General features: G+C 39.3%; 1 protein-coding gene across 1 annotated transcript in view; it reads left to right on the top strand.

The window, feature by feature from the left end:
* Positions 1-21,492, top strand: part of RNF217 (ring finger protein 217) — a 64,480-nt gene that overhangs the window by 26,313 nt on the left and 16,675 nt on the right. Inside the window, exons 2-4 of the mRNA XM_005518623.2 lie at positions 4,973-5,206; positions 11,785-11,949; positions 19,289-19,490. Coding sequence (XP_005518680.2) covers positions 4,973-5,206; positions 11,785-11,949; positions 19,289-19,490 — 601 coding nt within the window. The remainder of the gene's footprint in view (positions 1-4,972; positions 5,207-11,784; positions 11,950-19,288; positions 19,491-21,492) is intronic.

The raw sequence follows: 21,492 nt of genomic DNA, 5'->3' as shown, positions 1-21,492 counted from the left end.
CAAGCCTGCAGTGTTTGTGCCTTCATGACTCTCTGAATGTCACGTGGAGCGGGAATCACGGAGTCATTGTCACGGCTGCGTCCGCAAGTGTGGTACTTGTGAAAGGAGAACAGAGACTCAGAGGACACGTGAAGGGGAGCTCCCTTACCAGCCCTCTCAGGGTTGGTCTCTGTGAACAGATGACATGATAGAAAATACTCCAGTTCATCTTATTAATAATAAATGGCCTTTAGATCATCTTAATGACAGCTCAAATATAGAATTTTTGGATCCTTTTGAGGACAGTGATGCATGCCCTGATAAAGGCTAGTGAAGCCCTTCCCTCCTGAGCATTGGTGACTCTTGAGTGATGTTACAGATGGTTGTCAGAGAAGATGGTGCAGCAGCTGAATGAGACAGGCGTTCAGGAAGCAATTTATTTGCAAGTCTGTTGAGAAATGAATGAAAGAGGGAGTGAAAGTGAAACACCCCATGGAGTAGGATTTGTGAAGTAATGAATATCAAGCAAGAAGTTGTGTGAAAATGTTCTGTGGAGGAACAAAATACAAAACAGATGATGATTTTACTATTTGGTAGCGATACAACTTAAGTAGCTCCTGAACTAATTACTCTTAAGTTCTAGATGTTTATTCTTGCTTGTCTTGTGACAGCACTGGGGATTTGTACCATTTGAGAGCAAGGAGGGAGGATGAATGAGCACAGGGATTTGATTTTTTAGAATTTTGATGGAGAATGCCAGGTTATCACTAGCATAAATCAGGGATCCAAACTGATGAAGTTAATACTGAAAACACAGAAGTGCCTTACAGCAGGTGCAAAATGTGTAGTAAAAGTTTACAGTCTTTGATTGTCACTTTTTGAGTCATGTATACTTGGATTTCATTTGATTAGTACCTACCACTGTCTAGTTCTGAATTGTGGTGATTCCTTCAAGTATTTTCCACAAATTATTACTGTTTTTTTGAATAAATTAAATTCATAATGACACACTTTCCAAAGAAAAGTAACTCTTCACTGCTTTTTAACTTACCAGTGAAAATGAAAGAAATGTTTCCAGTGAACTAGAAAGGAATAGGATTTTACTTATAGATAAAGGGATTTTTAATCCAACTGTTTCTTTACCTAGAGCTTGAAAGTCCTCTAGACTAGACTGTCTCTTCCCTTGCATGTATGAATTTCCAGAATATTTTTTTAATGCATAACTTCCTTGGTAATTTAAGAGGATAATGTGGCACACTGTTAGAAATTAAATTTCTCTACATAAAGTGTATATTTGGCATGGTCATGTTCACTTTCAGATTTAAGAAGTAAGAGCAATTAAGCATGTGCATCTCTGAACTAAGAGTGAAGTTTCAGTTAGAAAATGCTTCTTTTTAGATATATGTTCTAAAATAGAATGGCCCTTCTTTAAGGAATATATTTGCAATACAGCAGCTCGAGTACAGCCTGCAAATGTTACGTTATGTCCAGCCTGGGGCAGGCCAAATTACAGGTATAAATCAGTGCTTTTCTGGTTTAGTTTGAACTTTACTTTCTGTGTAGCTGACAAAGATTTCCTTTAAAAGAAGGCTCAGGGTGTGGAAATTATTTTCTGACTTAAAGTATCATGCCATCTGTTTGTTTTCTGTTGGTGGTACCATTGCTTTCTTAGGCGGTAAGTAAATCAATGTAGAGTCTGTGTGTGTCCTGTCTCTGTTCCCCCCTGCCCTTTCTCCTCCCTTCCCCCTGCCATTAAAAATGCTTTTAAAATAAAATGTCACGAATTGGCAGGGGGAGGTACATACTGTTCTGATAATTAAAATGCTACCTTTCTGTAGGATGAAAGGAGCTAGAGCCTGCTTTCTCCTTCTGAGTTGTAAGCAGAGTAGCCCCTCCTGAGAGGCTTTACAGAAGTGAAGCACAACTGAGTATAAGAGCAGGATGCTGCCTGACATTTAACACTGCTGCAGCTCAGCTCCTCTTAGACATAAGTCCTTCCTCATGCTGTGAGAGTACACTATGCTATTCTGTATACTGAAGGTTCTGAAGTTCTTAATACACAGTGGTTTTCTTAAAACTTGGGTGTTTGACATTGTGAGAAGCTGATATTGAAAGGAGAAGGCTCTTAAAAAGAAAATGAAGGAAAAAAATAATACTAATTATTTGTACCAATGTCATAAGAGATTGTTTGATTTTGTTTTTTCCTTTCTCATTCTGTAGCATGTCATGAGCCTACAGCAGCAGGTAGCCTGACAGGCTACCTCTAAAGCGATACTTCCATCAGTTGCTGATGCTAGTGCACAAAGATGGACTGTTTTGGTAGGACAAGGCTCCATTGAAGTTACTGCTAATAAGCAAGCCAGCTCTGTTCACTTCAGTCCTATTCAAAACACAGGGAAAGGCTTAGGCTTTGCCAAACTTGACAAGCTGAAACTATTACAGAGGTTAAAGATTATTTATTTCAAGTGGGTGTAAAACATATTTTCAAAATAAACACTGAAACCACACCTGATTCTTACCACATATATTAATCATATTCTGTGTGGGCATGAAGTGCAGAAAATGTTGAGCTTTTTATTCCTTGGTTTTATAAACGCAGGTTTGTTCTAACTAGCATTTAATATAAGCAATGCTTAAGTACTGTCAGATACAATACACCTTCATCATGTAGTGCTACTCCATTGTAGCTTAGTTTACTCCTGGCAAAAAGATATGGCTCTTTTAATAACTTCCTAATGCTTTTTTTTTTTTTTTTTTTAATGATGTAGTCATAGGTGGGATTAATTTCACTATTCGGTTCTAAAGTGTACCTATACTTGTCTGTACAAAAGCTGATGCTAATCCTGGTGCAATAGCTTTTTGTGTTTCTACAACAAATTTTTCTCTTAGTGCAGTGTGCTTGTGCTCTGTAGTGCTGTACTGATTGTCATCTGCCTTTTAAGTACATCTCCTTGATGCACTGGGTGATTCTTCTGAGAACAGTCCAGTGGTCAGTACGCTCGGTTTCAATTTTACATGCTGCTACAGGTGAATCAGAGTTCTACAGGTATAAAATGTTGGTGTTCCCCAGCATGTAGTATGTGAGGTTTGGGAGATTTTTTTTTGTTCTGTGTTTTTTTAATGCCTTTGAGTACATACTCCTCCTGTACTTAATCTTGTCCATATAAAAGCCAGACTAAGCCTGGCGTTGTTTGCATGTGGCAGAGCTCTGCCCATCTTTTAGAGCTGGAAATGAAATGTGGGGAATTTCCCTCCTAAGAATGGGTGTATTCTGAGGAGCTGCCTCTCCTCCAGACTGCAGAGAGATTTGCCTCCATCCTGACCTGCCTGTGCCTTGAGCCAAGGCTGCTCAGAGCAGCGTGGCAGTGATAAGTTGCTGAGGTGTTCTCCACCATGCTCTGGTCTGACTTGCTGCCTCTGCCCACACCCTGCATTTCTGTCTCTAACATACACTTAATCTCTTTGCGCTCCTGAGTTTTTATGTTGCTGAGGGAACAGAAGTAATGCAGTAGGAATTTTTTTGAAAACAGTATAAACCTTGGGTTTGATACCATGCTGTTATGACTTTTCTAATCCTCTGGTTCCTGACTGAATTATCACGCAGAGTCCATGTGGCTCAGGGTTGCGTTGTGTTGCTCTTTAGGGCTTTTCCCTCCTTTTTTAGCTTAAATACTGCACTGGTGGGGTCTTTGTGTCTTCTGGTACCACTAAGCAACAACAAGATCTGCATCCAAATCTGAGGCATTTGTCTTATTTAGTGTATTGTTTGGCAGGTTTCTCTAAATGAGCATGTTAAAGAATAAGCAGTGTGGGGAAATCAAACTTGCCAGCCTTTAAATAGTAATTCCTGGAAAGAGATGCTGGTTGCACTCTTTTTCTCTTCATGGAGATAGGGAAGGAAGGAAGGAGTTGAATTGGTTGTCAGCTGTACTTGTGCAGTCAAAACTCACTCTCAGGATTACTTGTGGCAGATACAAACATGCTCTAGCTGGGTCCTTGTAGACTCTCAAGATCCAGCAGGGTTTATTAACTTGGGCTCACTGCCAAGCAGATGCAGCTCTGGTGTTCCCAGACCAAGTAGGATCGGCTGTTTTGGCATGGAGTCCGAGCAGTTAAAGGCTGCCAAGTATGAGGGGTGTAGATCTGGGTCCAGTGCAGTTCTTGGATCCAGGAGCTCTAGAAACACATTGTGGATATCCGAACATACGGATCCGCTTGGGACTATCAGGACTCATTAGATCAGTAACAGTTTCTGCCCTGTTAACCTTAAGCTTGTTTGTTTGTCTGATTTTAGTTTGGTTTTTATTAAGGTTTTTTCATCTTGTTGGGGTGTGTTTTTTTTAAAACTTTTAACTCTTGAGTTCTGGGGTATATTCTTAGCTTGATCAGCCCCAAGATCAACTAAAAGTTTCTGCATGCGGTATGACATGTAAGGAGCTTCTTGAAAGCAGACTGCAAAGGCACTGAGTGTACTGAGCAGGAACCAGCTCAGGGTTCCTGAGTCAGAGCTGCTGATACTCAGTTGACTTTTAATTTCTCTGTGCTGTGATTCCCAGGTCATTTTGCAGTGAAACAGTATGTAAACGTTTCTATTGTCTGCTTTCTCACAGCCATTATGAGCCAGGACTGCAGTGCGCTGACCATTACACCCAAAGTATGGAGTACTGGGTAGATGCTGTTAGTTAGGACTTGTATTTGATTTTGTGGTGTATGTAGCCATGGTACATACACCGAGAGAACATGCTTAATAACTGCAGTTGTCAGGGTAATTCATTTTTCTGTTTGGATTTGAAAATGTTCCCTGGAAAAATTGTAGTGTGCTTGGTGTAACTTCACCAAGCACAAATTAAATAATTTAAAGACAATATGCTAGGTAGTCTCTGGATTGTTACGGTATTTGACGTTAATTTTCCTCACAGAATTCACCAATGCTTGCTTAACTTTTCCAAGCAAAAGTTCATACAGCTCTATTTTTTTTTTTTTTCATGCACAGGTGCAGCTGGGACAAGCGGATATCAAATGCCCCATCACAGAGTGCAGCGAACACCTGGATGAAACAACTGTCCTCTATAACCTGCCCCACGACGACATCATCAAGTATAAATACTTCCTGGAACTCAGCCGCATTGACTCCAGCACCAAGCCATGCCCTCAGTGCAAGCACTTTACAACCTTCCGGAGGAGAGGCCACATTCCAACCCCTGCCAAATTGGAGAACAAATACAAAGTGAGCATGCTTGCCGGGGCTGTGGGTTAGATGGCACTGCAAAAATAGGACAGCATTTGGTGAGCATTAAATGAACTTTTTTGTTTCACTGGAGCTGTATGCAGGCTGTGATTAGGAATATAAACCTGTAGTACATCACTGATTAAGTACTTAATTGACTTATAACAGTTTAAGCAGTTGAACTCTTCAGTGTGTATTTTTTTTGGTAGGTGGCATAATTTTGTCCTGACATACATTTTAATTTAAAGAGTATTTTCTTTCTGACATGCAAACACTATGGTTACAGTCAGAAGACACAAGGAAAGGGGAGTTACCACTATAACTGATATTTTTAAACACACAACTTTTAAGTTTTCCCTGAAACTCTGGGTGAGTGAGTTCTGGGCATTCACAATAGGCTGTTGGCTTTGCTTCTTCCTTAGTAATAGTGCTGTTTTCTGTCCTGCTTGTTGATTCTGATTTCTTCATTCCCTTACCAGAGGTTATACAGTACTGTAGTCTCATAATTCACAATGCAGAACTTTGTGAGATAGAGGGGTGGGAAAAAACATTTCTACAGCATTTCTTTTCATAGAAGAGTTGCTTATACTGTGATTTTAATCAAAGATAAAAAGCAAGAATTTAGAGTAAGCTCTGAGGTGCTGAAAGTCCATCTGAGTTCCAGAAGACAACAGTTGTCTGCAGCACCATGTTCTGTGATAGTTTTCCATCCGGTTATTAGATTTGTTGTGGTTAATTTCATGATTGAGCTGGCCTTTCCTGGACAAACCAGTTCTCCTCAGTAGGAGTTGAGATGACTGTTTAGATAGCCCGAATTACACAGCATAAGATTCAGTCCAGGATGAAGATTAAAAGGTGGAAGGTTGTGTATTCATTGGAGTTGAAAAGTCGATAAAGTTAATTCTGAGTTATGAGCTATTTGTGCATATCTGTGTAGGGCATGAATTACATGTCTGTCGGATGTAGTGTTTTCAAATTTCTGTCATCTTACATTGAGTTGGAAAAAATTTGAAACTGCAAGTAAAATTCCTTCTGCCCAAAGCTATTCTCCTTCACCCATCTGCTTCATCATCACCACACATCAGATGTAATCCAGGGTAGATGAGGGCTTGTAATGCTTTGGTAGCCATCTCTTTTAAGGTGTCAGCGGCTGTTAGTGTCACACAAGTGTGGGTCATTGGTAGTGCAGCTGTTCTGTCACAAGTCTTCCAGACCTAAGAACATTCCTCAGGGCATAACCAGTGTTCTTTTGAGTTAAGATGCTACAGTAAAAATGTTCCCAACTGCCCTACAAACTACAATGGGAAGGAATGGGAGACTGTGATGCACAGTGCAAGCCAGGAACAGTTCATTGGTCGTGTGGTGGTTCAGTGTGTGTACCTGCAGAGCTTAAATCTCCTGGCAACAGACTGGCAAAATGTATCCTTTGAGCTGAGCCCAGGTGTTGTGTGCAAGAATGTCTAGTTGATGCTAGTCAGAAATATAATTGGGAAAATGCTGGCAAGCAGTATGGATGGTCATGGTCCACAGGGCTTCAGCATACTCATTGAACCTCAACTGTTTTCCAGTGTAGGTACAGTTTTATTTATCTTAAGCTTAGCACAAGGAGAAGTTTTGTTGCAGGAAGAAGGTTTAAAAAGATGACTATATGTGACATGGAGTCTGTGGTAATTTACATACACACATACATAGCTGTGGGACCAGTATTATCCCTTTTCTTAGGTTCCCGTGTAATTACATGTAAACATTTTGTCTTGCATTTTAGGCTGTTTGGAGGCAAAGACACATTTTATTTTGTGTATAGCATAGGAGACACCTGACTGGAGGCTTTTGAGGCTGCCCTGTTCACATGCAAGTAATATAACAGCAATTGCACCAGATGAATTCTGCACCAGCACTGCGAGTGTTGGCTTCAAGGGAACCGAGTCGTGTGGGGAACACGAATGCACAAGCCTGCTGGTAGGATCACAGTACACTCACTCTTTAACACACTGCAAGGGGAAAGCACTCTGAAATCCAGGACTTCATTTGAACTGATACTTTAAAAATGTTAATGCCATTTCTAAAATTTGATACAGTATTAAAATTACACATAACATAGAAATTTAAAGAGGCAGCAAAGTTATAAATGATTCTCATTATAGCTGATTTGTGTCAGCTAAGCTGATCTAGGTCCAGAAGTTCAATTGGCTGAGATTCAAGTCTTAGTGTTCTAAGCCTAGAAAGTTAACATGTGTGTTGAGGAAGAACAAGGGGAAGAAAAGAAGAACTTGCTAGCCAAACCTTTCTTCTACCATTAGTATGCCATGACACTTAGGGCCACACAGAACAAAAAGAGAACTATTTAATTTTCTATATAAAATATTTTTTTTCACAAATAGATCCAGCATTAGTGCTGAGAATTTCCTTGCCCCGTCTCATACGTCCTGAATTGAGTGTAATGTGGTTGCAGACAAGACCCTAACAAATCTCTGTTCAGAGCTATTATGCAAAGTGCAATGGAAGTGGGCAAAAATTGAAAAATTGCTGGTTGAGTTCCTGTACATGTAAGAGGTAAAAGTTTCACAAGAGTATGAAGACTTGTTCTGTGAGGAAGGTCTGGCTTTTGCCTGTTAGTTTTTTGACTTGCCACTTGCCATGGAGAAACAATACTCTGCTCTGTGAGATTCATAATGTAGTTTTCTTGTTCACTTTTGTCAAGAGATACATGTCACATAAAAGGAGGACTTGAGTGCTTGGGTTTGCAAATGTAAATGTTTTTTCAATGCAGTTGTTACACGAACTGTTTTTTTAACTACTGAAGAGTTGCTGAAAGTTGTTCTAGAACTAGCTGGAATTTGTACCAGAAGAGATGCTGTGATAGAACTGTTAGCTCCACACTTTTGGATCAGGTTTTAAGTAGCAGATACCTTCATGGCTATACATCACTTCAGTCTACCTTGAGCCTCAGCTGCTGCTGATGTGATGATTTTGCTGTGCTCTCGCTCCTTGCTCCCAGCTGTTCATTCCTGCCAGCCTGCTTTTGCTTATGTTGATGTTTTGGTGTCACACGGGGAGCTGGATCAAAGACCAGCCCTAATGGGGGTACAAAATTTGTTTGTTTTGTTGTTGCTTATATTCAGCTATTTCAAGAGAGGGGGTGGGTTGATGATGAGGAGAAGGAAAAGGAAGCTGTTTTGGCTGGAGCCCATATTTATTTTCAAATAAAGTGGCAGTATCTGCAGCTAGAGACTGTAATTCATGTAATCAGTTAATTGCATAGTTAATTTGGCCATCATGTTATATAGCTACCATTCCACCAAGCAGCAAAAAATCTCTCTAAGCTTTTTGTACTGTCAGGTTCCAGGAGTATTTCTCATGCGCAGTCAGTTTTGCTATCATCAGGTCACATTGAGTTGTGATTTTGTGTTGAAATTATCTATCAGTCTTGGAAAGTCTTTTCCTGTGAGGTGAAGAAACTGAAAGTAGCTTGCAGTAGAGAGGCTTGCTAAGAAAATGGAAAATGCTAGCCTCAAAGGTCAGTGTTTCAGAAAGCTGAGCACCAAGAGAGTTAGAACACCAAGTTGTGCAATCTTTTCTGTTTCAAGGGAGGCTGATCTCCAGATGTCATAGAAGTTTGTGTATATATCCATCCTCTCAATTCTAATCAACAGAAAGAGAAATCATAAAATAAGTGGGAAAATGTTTGTGTGAGAATGTATTTGAAAAAACACAAGGTTAAGGTTTTGTTTTGCAGATATAGTTTGTCTGCTTTACTGGACTATAATATATTTTACTGGTTTAAAATCATATGTAGGTAGCATTTGTGTCCTTGCCACGGTGATTCCATACATAAATACTGAAGCATGAATCAAATAATATTTGACTTTTCTTTCAGAAAAGCAGAGAAAAAATGGAATAAGAATGTGAACGACTGCTGTAATTGCTCTGTTTCTTAAGCACAGGGGCATTACACCGCATCCAAGTTTGAATGGTTTTAGGGGTTTGTTTTGCAGCCACTAGTTCCAAGAAAAGTAAGGTTCATAACTACTTAAAGGACATAGTTTTCTTTGCTTGCTTCAGTTATGCTCAGGAAGCATTGAACCCACAGAGAAGTGAAATGGCCCATTTGAAATACAAAAACTATTTACAAGTTCAGTTCTGAGGAAGGTGCTGTCTGGGTGACAGGTGGAAGAGGAAACTGGTAGTGAAACATAGAGTTCTCACTAGTTCAGTTAGGGCCATTTGTGGTAAGAAATGTTATTTTTAGTTCCTGCGGTTATAGCCTCATCCTGTACTTCAGTACTTTCTGATTAATATGTTTGGAAACACCTGATGTCAGTGTGCGTGTGTAAGTTTAAATATGTATCCTGGTGGCTGCTGTATTGCTTTCACTTATGTACATGCTACAATAGAAAGATGGAGTATGCAATTGATGTGTCACATATTCATCATAAAACAAACCCACAGAATTTGTGTTTTGAATTAATGTTGCCTTTCTTTTAAGGAAGAAGCTTTAACTTGCGGCTTCCTGACCTGTTGATTTGGGTTTGTACTTTTTAACCACCTTTTCAACACCTCAAATATCTGAATACTGCAGCTAATAAAAGTTTTCAGGTTGTAGAACACTTACTTGTGGCTACAAGCTGCATCTTTGGTTGAGACATAACAAATATGGAGCCCTACAATATGATGTACTCTATAATCTGTCTTCCCAGCAGTAGGACACTGTCACATGTGTTGTTCAAAGACATAAATTCAGTGCTGGGAGGGAATGGGGAAGAAAAAGAAAAAAAAGAAAGATCTGGAGATACGAGTTTGGATAGGTTAGATGAGTGTTTTGTGCCTGCTGGGTTTTAAAGTATTGGAGAAGTATTTTAAAGTATTGGAAACAACCAGTGCTCTGTGTTAGTTTGGTTAGTAGCAACATATATATTCATTCTTTAGGTTCCTCAGAGGAGGAAATTTCCTTTCTGTTAAACTGGTTTTATTAGGAGAATTCATCTGGGAAGCAGAGATGCAGGTTAGTGTATTTTCATTGATTCAGTGTCTTGGCCACTGGCTCATTAAATTTGAGACTGCTATTTTGTATTGCTTTTGTTTTATACTTTATCATGGCCTTGGACAAGTTTTCAGGTAAAAACTAAAAATGTTTGTAATGCACATGTTTCAGTCCTAATGTGTTGTTTCCCTTTAAACAAGATGTAGTGATTGTATGTGTAAATAATTCTGGCTAGCCCCAGCAAAATATGTAAGGGAGATCAGAGCACCTACTTTGGGTTCTTAATTGTAGTCAAGGAAGCATAACACCAGTTGTCATGACTCAACAGGAGGGCACAGCAGCTGGTGGGAGTGAGAAGTTGAGAAATGTGTTTCAGGGATTTCACGTGTGACTACACTCCAGGATGTATTTTCCTGAAAAGCACCCCCACACCATGCATGGTCAGCACAGATGTTTCTGTGGTTTGGTGGTGAACCAAGTCTGGACACAGATATAACCAAAAACCCTTGGTTTGGTTGGTTGAATTCCTTAGTCCCATCCATCAGCTGGGTACAAAGCCAGGGCAGTGCCAGACATGGACTGCGGCTGGAGATGGTGGGCAGGGCTCAGCAGTTGCTTGAGAGGCTGAGATGTTTTGCTGCCAAACACAGCAGAAGTGAACATGTTGCAGGAGCCTGGATGTGCCTGAGTCCAACGTGGCTTCTAGTTCTTGCTTTCCTTAGTTGTGATCCAGGTTGGAGGCCTGTCTTTTGTCAGATAAGCAGCTGCAATGTGCCTCTGTTTATGACTCCTGCAAACACAACAGCTGTCTTAGCTTTTCATAAAAAAAAATAAGCAGGCTCTGGAAGAGGACGTGATGACGATGGTACCTGTTTGACACAATGATTTAAAACTGAGTGAGTGGAAAGAACAGATCCTTTCTCAATTTGAATATGGCTTGTGGTTTTACCATTAGGTGTGGTCTGTAGCAAGTGGGCTGTTTGGCACAGTCTCAGCTTGCCTTGACGCAATCAAGAGCAAAAGGAGGTGCCTGACTTCCCGTTGGTAGTTGTGGCTCTTGGATGAGAGCCTTGCTCATGGCCCCTTTTCCCAGGACCATTTCTAATATAAGCTTCATAACCCATTCTGAATTCTGTAGAGCCCTTCAGAAGACCAAGTACTTTCTGTAATAGCCTTGGCAGTGCAGTTTATTCCTAGAAAAAGACAGATCCACTGCACTGAAAACTGTCAGCTAATTTTTAGGTGTTCTCCCAAATGTATTGGAGGCAATTAAATAAGCTTTCTGGATTCTGCCTTTTGTCAGTTGAGGCACACAATCACTGTGGGAAATAGTGCCTGTGATTTAATCAAGCTACTTGTCCTTCATTTGATTGAGGCCTTTCCCAACTTTAACAATTCTGTATTTTCTCTTGTTTAAAAATGAAAAGAACAAGCTAACTTCCACAACCTCTCATGTTTTTAAAACAGAGCCTCCAGAAGATGTTAGATCTTTGCTGGGCACCTGCTCTCTCAGTTGAAGAGCAGTGGTTTTAAAACAGGCTTTCTAGTTGTATCAGCACCCAGCTTGCAAATGTGTGGTGTTTTCTCATTTATACAGATCCAGTGTCCGTCTTGCCAATTTGTCTGGTGTTTCAAGTGCCACTCTCCCTGGCATGAAGGCGTTAACTGCAAAGAATACAAGAAGGGAGACAAGCTGTTACGTCACTGGGCCAACGAAATCGAACACGGGCAGAGGAATGCCCAGAAGTGTCCAAAATGCAAGGTGAGCTGCTCTCCCTTGGCTTGCAGGTAGTGGCTTCAAACTGTTGAAATATACATTTAATTTTTTTTTTTCTTTAAATGAGAATTTGTAGCTTCTGCTCAGCATTGGAAATGAAATTCACACTTGTTGTGCAGTTTCTTGTTAATGACCCATTGAGAAAAACAGGTCGGATTTTTTTGCTGGTTCCTGCACTGATTCTGCAGAATGTCTGCAGGTAAAAGAAATATTATGGAAATTACTAAGAAGGGGCTTTGATGTATGCTTAGAATCATAGAAATGTTTGAGTTAATTAATTACAGAATGAATTAGTCCTATAATAAAGCTTTAAAGAAATGTAAAGCTCTAGGGAAATACAGTGCCCTTTTTCAGGTTTTCCAGAGAGTTTGATTATATTCAATGTCTGAGTAAGGCTGGAAATACTCAGTCAACAAGTTAGTTAAGGGAAACTGAGACTTGGCAAAACTCTAATTGTAGGATCGAATGTTACATCTTCACAAGCTGTACCTCAAGGTGAGACTTCACAGGCCGCACCTTGAGTGCTGTGTCCAGTTAGGGGCCCTTCACTTCAAGAAGGATGTTGAGGTGCTGGAGTGAGTCCAGAGGAGGGCAACAGAGCTGATGAAGGGTCTGGAGCACAAGTCCTGTGAGGAGTGGCTGAGGTCCCCCCTGAGTCTCCTTTTTAGCCTGGAGAAAAGGAGGCTCAGGGGGGACCTTTTCATTTCCTACAACTGCCTGAAAGGAGGCTGTAGCCAGGTGAGGGTTGGCCTCTTCTCCCAGGCAACCAGTGACAGGACAAGAGGGCATAGCACGAAGCTGCACCAGGGGAAGTTCAGGCTGGACATCAGGAGGAATTTCCTTGCAGAAAGGATTGTTAAACATTGGAATGGGCTGCCAGGGAGGTGATGGAGTCACCAGCCGTAGAGGTGTTCAAGAAATGACTGCATGTGACAGTGATATGGTCAGGTGGCAAGGTGGTGATCAAAGGCAGAAGTTCATGGTCTCAAAGGTCTTTTCCAACCTAGATGATTCTCTGAAGTCTTTCTCATTACTCAGCACTGAAATGCAGCTCAACACCCTAAAAATCTCATTGATCCCCTCAAAGAAATGAGAAGTATTTCCCATTACTCAAATGGCAGGCAACAACCCTGCACACCCCTGCTGCAGTTGCCCTTAGTGAAGGCTGCTCTTAAACTGTTTTTTTCACAGCTACCAACAGAGTAGTAAGTCAAAGCTGGACTGTTTCGTAGAAAATGGATATTGAATGGGAAGATTATTACTTATAAACATACAAAGTATATGTCACACTTTGAGCCTTACACTGTGCAAATAAGAAAATGTTCATCAGTTTATTAAGTATCATATTTTGGTCTTTGAGAAAGAAATGCCTGTGATGCCATAGCTTGAAATTGAAAGACTTCAAAACACTGACGAAAATTGGAAAGCTTGGAAATCAGCATCTGGTTGTTTACCCTTCTTCCTGCACATGTGTGACCTAATAAGAGTTTTTGCAGCTTGCTTTTTGGTAAGAGTTGTTAGGTTTGAGTCAGTTCTAAAAATGTTCACTTTCTGGGAAGTCTTAAAGTAAAATACTTAGTTCCTTTTTGGAGTGGGAAGAAGTATGTGTTTTGATTTTAGTTGTTTGACTTGTGTCCAGGTTCAGGACATGGTTCACGTTTATGACAATGGAATTATGTAACTTGAAATAAATTGTCCAAAAAATTAAGAAAGTGGACCAAGCAAAAAAATATGAATGTGGAAAAACAGGGAGTGGTAAGAAGGCAAGATCTTAAGCTGGAAAGAGAACTAAAACTGCTAAGTCTAACATTTAGCCTGAACTTAACCTGAATAAGTTAAATTTTAAAATGCCAGGTTTAAATATTCAAGTCTTTTTACCATCTCCAAAAGAAAAGGCTGGATGCTTGAAACTTACAGGGCTTGTTACTAATTCTGAAGCATGGAGTTGCGTGAGTTTGGCTGCTAATTTAAAAAATACTTGAGGTTTCTTTTCTTAATCAAAGAAAAATAAAACCTCCTACATGGTGAGAGGCAGTATGGAAACTTAAGAAACTAGCACAGAAAAAGGACCTCTGTTAAGTCTGTCCTGGTAATGTAGCATGTAATTGAATATCGAAGAAGGAATTCAACCTTTTATTAAACTGTGTTGTTACCCTGACTTGATACTATTTTTCTTCAGAGGTAAAAAAAAGTTTTCTGCTTACAATCTCAAAAATGTTTCTCTCAACATACTGTTTATTTTTAAGTCAGATCTATAACCTGCAAGTAATCAAAAGTACCACTTGGCTGGCAGTTAGTTGAAAAAATACATCTTTGAGTCGTTAAAAAAATATATCTTAAGCAGTATTCTTCATCTCATCTTTAGTAGGTGTTTGGCATGTGGGGATAAGCGTTCTGACAGGTAACAATTTGAAGTCAGGGGGATTAGATCTAATACTTCTCTGCCTTTCTCTCCCATTCATCCCTCCCTCCAAGACCTGTATATGAAATAATATTGAATCAGATGATAATCCTATTTCCAAATAAAATAAATAGTGACAGAGAAAATAATTAGTAACACAGTATTATTTGATTTAGCCATGTTCTAGGTCCACAGAGGCAGTGTTTCAGGTGAAAACATACTTTATTTTTAACCTCTTTCATATTTTGGTTGAAAATTTATGGCATCCAAAGTTGGAAAACAGATTACGGGAAAGTCAAATTGTGCCTAAATATATTAGTATTTCACTTTTACACTAAAGCTGAAATTAATGGAAGTTAAAGGTAGAAACTTAAGTTAGAGGTACAGTTTCTTTACTGAAGAAATATGTAAACTTACTGTTAACTTCCTAAGTGTGATACTGATTACAGTGTAAACTGTGACCATATTTTACAGATAGCTTCTGGAGATAATTATTTATACACACAGACACATACACTCAGACTCTTTTTAGTTGTACCATGGAGAAATCAAATGCATTATCTTGTCTGGGCATGCAGGTGAGAAAATCTAAACACACTTACAGGGTATGTGTATACAGAGGCAGATCCTCAGGCAAATATGAGTATTTCATATTGGTTTGGGTAAGTGATTTGTAAGAACATAATCCTTTGTAATGCAAATATAGCGGGGACTGTCAGATAAGCTTCAACTTGATTACTTTTTCCTGAAGTTGGATACAGCTTTAGTGCATCTAATAGGAAGAGCTTTTATTTACCTGGTCTCTCCAAGATGTGTTTACATAAGATAATAAAAATGTTACACACTGTCCAAATGCTTAGTTTTAGATTCATGTTGTGACTGTGTGTCAGTATGGAAATGTGAAAAAATGCTACTTTTTTTAAACTGTATCTTAAATTTATTTTGACTTTTTTTTTTTTTTTAATAGAGCCTTTTCCAAATGTACTATACACTATTTTGAGAGTCAGTTTAGACCATTTTTCTCAACAAGATGTGTCCAAAAAATGCTGGTCTTGTTCTAGAGCAAGTTGGCTAATAAGTGCAAATTTGCTGCATGTTACTGGATGCCATTTGCCAAAATCTATAACATTACTTGTCTTTCCTCAGTACGGTTTTAAGGAGTTATTTTTTTACAATTTCTTGGTATGTTTACAACAAAGTGCTTTTCTTTCCACAAGTGTTTTTACAATACAGCAAACCAAGGAAATACTCCATGTTGGTGTTACCTTAGTACAGATTTCAAATGCAGCACTATCTGAGGAAACACCACATAGCAGCTCCATCTTAGAAGGCTTTGAACGGCAGCAGAAATTTAAGAACAAGCATGTCAATGCAAATAAAGGAGTGTGTACTTATTATCTGTTCTGATTCATATAAGCATTATCAAATAATTCAAGGCATAGTTTTTGGAAGCACTCTGCATTAATTAATTAATTGTCATCCTCTGGAGGGAAGAGAGTCTTTATTTGTATACAAAGGGATAAAGCTGTGCAGGTTTTCTTTAGGGGTAGAGTATATGTAGCCAGTTATCCTCAGAACTCTTGGCAGTGATTTTTCTAGAAGATTTCTATGAGAGGGCATGTAACATGTAGAGGGAGTAAAATGAGGGTCTGAAATAGCCACTGTGCTACTGCAGTTGTCTACTTAAGACTCTGAACTGGATGTGTTTGCCCTTGGTGTGTAGTTTTCACTCCTGTTGTTCTGGAAGTTATTGTTGGGTTTCTGAGCAGCTAAACCTTCCCCTGTAAGGTGAGTGTACATCTTTGGTTTTGAACAAGCCGTGGGTGAGGGATGAAGCCTGTAGCTTTGACTGAATGCATGGAGGCAGAAACTGGGCTTGCAGTTGCCGTGCTACAGGGGAGCCTGCAGCCACATGGCACTGGGCCCCACAGGGCCGCAGCTTCCCACAGCCAGCGGCATTCCCGGCCCCTCGCATTCCCCCGGCTGCGCCGTGGCGCTGTCAGTGGAGCAGGAACACTCGTGATAGATATCTGAGCCATCGGCGATTGCTTTCTCAACCTATAGATTTGTAATCCATCTCTGTCAGTGGATTATCTGGAGGGCACGGAGTCATGCCCATGTGAACCGGAGATGAAGCTGATCTGCTGAGATGTCATGTCTTAGCTTTGAAAGCAGCCTGACCAAATGGTACAAAGTTCACCTGGCATTGTCAGTCTGCAAAACATGTGATAGGGAGTCCAGCCCTGCATCTAAGGTTTGTGGGGGTTTTTGCTTTGTTTTTTTAATCAAGTCTTTACTCACTGGAAAAAAGGAAAGTTTTTGCAATAAAAAGGTATAGGCGAGTACAGCCGGTTGTTCCAGATTTACAGCATTTGAAGGTGGTTATATGTGCAGATGAGTATTGACTAAAATATTTTTATGGTTTGCTTTTTGAAGAAGCAAACATGAAGTGCATGTGGTTACAGTAGTTGTCTGTAAGAAAATAAATCCTTATCAGCTTCTTTTATGTTTCAAGAGGACAGTATGTCTGGAGAATTTAGGGCAGAAACAAGTAGATTGACAAACTGCTCAGGAGTAATGCATGACTTAACTGGAGCTGGGAGGCTCCTAGGAAAGCATGGGTAGAAGGATGGCAGGCAGTTTCTATGAGGTGGATATTTCTGAAAGATATGAACAGTAGAACATAAAAGGCTATTGCTAGCATGTCCTTGAAGTTCTTACTACCAATAAAAATTAACTTATTTTTGAAATGTGAAGTAATTTTGGTTTGCATTTAGGATTTTTATAGAGTCCAGGATTATACAGAATTACAAGGATGAATGGTAACTTAATTGGGTTCATACATTAGAGAAGAGAGAGGAGACTTCAACAGTCTTAATTCAAAAAGAGAATAAAGCAACCAGTTAATTCTCATTAGTCACAATATCTAGTTCCCTCATTTACGTTTTTAAGATAGAATCAGCAGATGAGGACAATTACCCTTTAAATTACAAAAGTCTGTAATAGTTTGTGTGAGATTGTCCCTTGAAAAATTAATTAAAAATAAATTTTAAAGTTAATTTGTCAAAACACTTTAAGTTGCTATTAAAATTCCTTCATTTCAGCTCAAGTTAATCTGAGAAATTACAGTAAATAAACAATGGCTCCATAAGTGGGGTCAACATTTTTTTTCACATGTAACCTGAGATGTCAGAAGTTGAACTGACAATGTAATGTCCCTTTTTTAAAAAAAAAAAAACAGTGTATATCTTTTTAAGTTATGCTTCTTGGGTAGATTTCTCTTTCCACTTTGCCTGCTGTCAGTGCTTAACTGTGAAAGTTTTGAAGTCAGGGGGCTTATAAAGCTCGTCAGCAATGGTGTTTATTCAGGTGCTTTTGGAAAACAGACACCTGTAATACAACAGAATTCCTAGGGGTAGGGGAGGGTGTTTGCTTGATCAGACAAATTTTAAGTCTACTAGAATACTTGCCCACTAGAAAGCATTGTTTTTAATAGCACAGTTCTATCTTTTGTGAATGTCTTTCCCCTCTTTTGTATGAAAGCAGCATTTGAAAGCATAGAAATGCAAATCCTGAGATCGCTACTGTGGCACAGGGATGCTGGCAAGCGTATCTGGAACTACTGTTACCTTTGTAACTCTTTCACCAGGAGTACTGCAGGTGGAAAGCACCACTTTGTTACATGTATGAAGTGCCAGTTTCGGTAGATGTTTGGGTGAGCAAAGTGAGAGCCCAGATCACCCCGATCAATACCAAAGAACAAATGCATGTGACCCTCTCAAGAATGTTGGATAGCCCAGGAGTCATGAGCTTCTCTGGAGCTTCCTGAGCTTTCAGTGTCTCTGGCTTGTAGGGTCACCAAGTCGTCGTGCCATGTCTTTGCCTGTACCTCCCCACAAAAAAAAATATGTGTAGGTAAATATAAGAGTTTCAGGAGGCACGGATTTATCTGTTGCAATTTTCAACAGGTGAAACTCAAATTGTATGTAATGGAAAGAAGTATTCCCAGGGAGGATGGTGAAGCATGGTGATTGCTCAAAGAGGCTGTGACATACCCATGCTTGGAAATTTTTTAAATCTAGTGGGATGAGACCTGAAGCAACGTGATCTAGCTGGAGTTATCCCAGCTTGGAGTTAGGGGTTAAAATAGATGACCCTTGAGCATCACTTGCAACCTCAGTTATTAGCCTATCTATCATTCCACTGTGGAATGTGGTCTTTGAATGCAGGATGAGGAACTATTTATGCAGGCAATCAGTAGAAAGATGGCTGTAGAACTGGGGCAGCCCTGTTTGATGCTGTACTGTGGGTATCATGAAAGCTTGGTATGATTTTTTTATTCCACATACAGTTTTATAGTTTGTGGATTTTTTTTTTTCTTTAAGAATGAAAAAGCATCCATATTTCTCAAATCACGCACTGTAACAGCAGTGTCTCTCTGGTGTTTATTACAAAATGCCAAATCAATTTGTGATGGAAAAGGGAGTGAAGCCACAGGTGGCCTAAGAAGGAAACCCATCTGTGGAGGGGTCAAACAGAGTTCATAACTATATTCACTGTGTTGTTTTTATTTTTGATAAAGTGTGGTGCTAACACATTTACCTCAGCAATAAAACCAAAATTCCAGTAAGGGCAAGTATTCTCATCTGATATGAAGAGTATTTAAACAAAACAGGAGGATTAGGTAGGAAATGGGAATCTGGAAACAATGGAACTCACATTTAATGCTCTGAAACATGCCTCAGAAAACCGTTATTGTCTTAAGCCAGCTGCAGTATTAATTAATGCAAATGCTGATTTAGCAGGGGGTTACTTGCAGCTTCTTTCATCTGGCACATGAACTGCCCCTGGTAGTGGCCACTTTCCTGTGCTTAGGAAGGAGGGAAAAATAATATTTCTTTTTTTTTCCTTCTGCTCATACAGATCCACATTCAGAGAACCGAAGGGTGTGACCACATGACCTGTTCACAGTGTAACACTAATTTCTGTTACCGTTGTGGGGAGAGATACCGCCAGCTCCGCTTCTTTGGAGATCACACGTCAAACCTCAGTATCTTTGGATGCAAATACCGCTACCTCCCCGAGAGACCACATTTAAGGAGATTAGTGCGAGGCTCTGTCTGTGGTGAGTGGATTAATGCTCCTTGTGGAGAGCTGCACAATGAAGTGATTGGGGGGGATAGGGCAATTACAGTTAAATTAAAACTAGTGGTTTAGAGGATTGGATGGGCAACTTGTTTTTCAGTTATTCAGAAGGTGGCCTATTAAGTATGTTTAAGTATATGGCATTTTCCCTTTTTAGATGAACTGTGTATGATTAAGTGTTGTGTCCTCATTTGATAGCTTTTTTCCTAATTTTTTTTTAATAATACATAAGCAAACTGGAAGAGTGCTGTCAATATGCATGTCACTGGCTGTGTTCATATATTATTATATTGGAGAAATGGCTCAGAGGAGGAACCTTAATTAAATTTACCTTGGTGTAAGTCTTTGAATAAAGTGCTCTTTGGATTTGAACCTGATCTGAGTTAAAAACTCAAGGTTTTCCCATATAAATAGGAGGGCACTACTTTAACTGTTAGCTTTAGTTCAGATAAAATCAGCTTGAAACAAAATACAACTTATATACATTAATTTTGCTCACAAAAGTATGATACCAAAAATGTCTTTTTATTAAACAAAAAAGCACTAGTAATTTGCTTTTGAGCCAGGTAGATATCTGTCTCAATGTACAGAAGCACAAGATAATAAAGTAGACTATTATATTCTGTGATGTCTTTCATATATGTGAAGTTCATTGTAGTAAATTTACAGTATGTGATGTGACCTATGTTACAGGAAATAGATGTATTAACTGTCAAAAACTGGGAACCTATCAAGGAAAATAAAACTTTTCATACTTTGAATGAAGGCATAAAAAAATGGAGATGACTTGTAGTTCCCCTAGGATGAGGAAATGCTTTGAGCTCGATTGTAGGGGTAAAGGCAAGAGATAGAACATATGGGGGAAAAAGCAGACCTGAGGTGAAAACATTACTCCTGAGCCAGACATGTTCCAGTAAGAAAACTAGGTGGTTTCCAGAGTGATGTAAGAATTGACATACAAACTCATAGACCTGGTAATAAAAATTACAGTCTCGTTGCTCTGCACTGTGGCAGGTGCACAAACCTGGAATGCTTGTTTTAAACAAGTGACAATGTGTCATCCAAGTCCATTAGTTTGATCTCAGGGGCTTGCAAGGCTTTGGTAACCAACTTTGAGAGAAATGATTTAAAGATTCAGAAATAGCTAGAAAGGAGATGAAAACTGAAAATGATTGGAGGTGCCTACTCTGAAACGTGGTAGAGATGAATGAACACATGAGAAGATCTTGTCTAGATGAAAGATAGTGCTGGCATTAGGGCACATGAATATAAACATTCATTAATAAATTTAGGCTTAAACTTCAAGAACTGTTTCAAAGCACTTAGTAAGATTTCAGACGGGCTTTTTAGTAATAGTAAGCTGTTTTTAAATAGATCTTGTTATATTTGGTGTAATTAGTCTCTGCTGTAGCAACAGATTGTACTCTGAGACATTACCAGGTCAGTGCTGCTCACATGCAGAATCATGGGTAACCTTATTAGAAACATAGAATAGTTTGGGCTGAGAGGGACCTTTAAAGGCAGCTTGCATTGAGCAGGGGCATCTTCAACTAAATCAGGTTGCCCAGAGACTTGTTCAGCCTGACCTTGGATATTAAAGCTCTATGGGAGATATGTGCTCATATTTATAAGGTCACACATAGAGAAGGTATAAGATATTTTTATTTTCATCTCCTATTTGCAAGTGTACTTGTGGTTTACATTGATTAATAAACCAAGAAAGAGTAGCAAAGCTCAAAGCCTCAGATTATATTTCTTTTAAGGTTTTTTTTATTACAAATTTCTCTCCAAAACTTCCTCTGTCGTATAATGTGATTTCTCACAAGAATGGTCCTCATCTGAATAGAGACAGAGGTATCTGACACTGTCAGCACCTGTAGTAATTGCCCACATTTTTACAATAGCTTGTTAACACTCAAGTTGACAATAATTCAAAGAATTCTTCATCAGTACTTAGGACCCTAAATCTGTCATCGCTACAG

Source organism: Pseudopodoces humilis, chromosome 3, assembly GCF_049639895.1.
Source record: "Pseudopodoces humilis isolate 2021_Gansu_Grassland_sample_001 chromosome 3, ASM4963989v1, whole genome shotgun sequence".
NCBI classification, from domain to species: domain Eukaryota; kingdom Metazoa; phylum Chordata; class Aves; order Passeriformes; family Paridae; genus Pseudopodoces; species Pseudopodoces humilis.
Note: the sequence above shows the minus strand (reverse complement) of the source record. Positions and strands in the feature narration are given on the sequence as shown.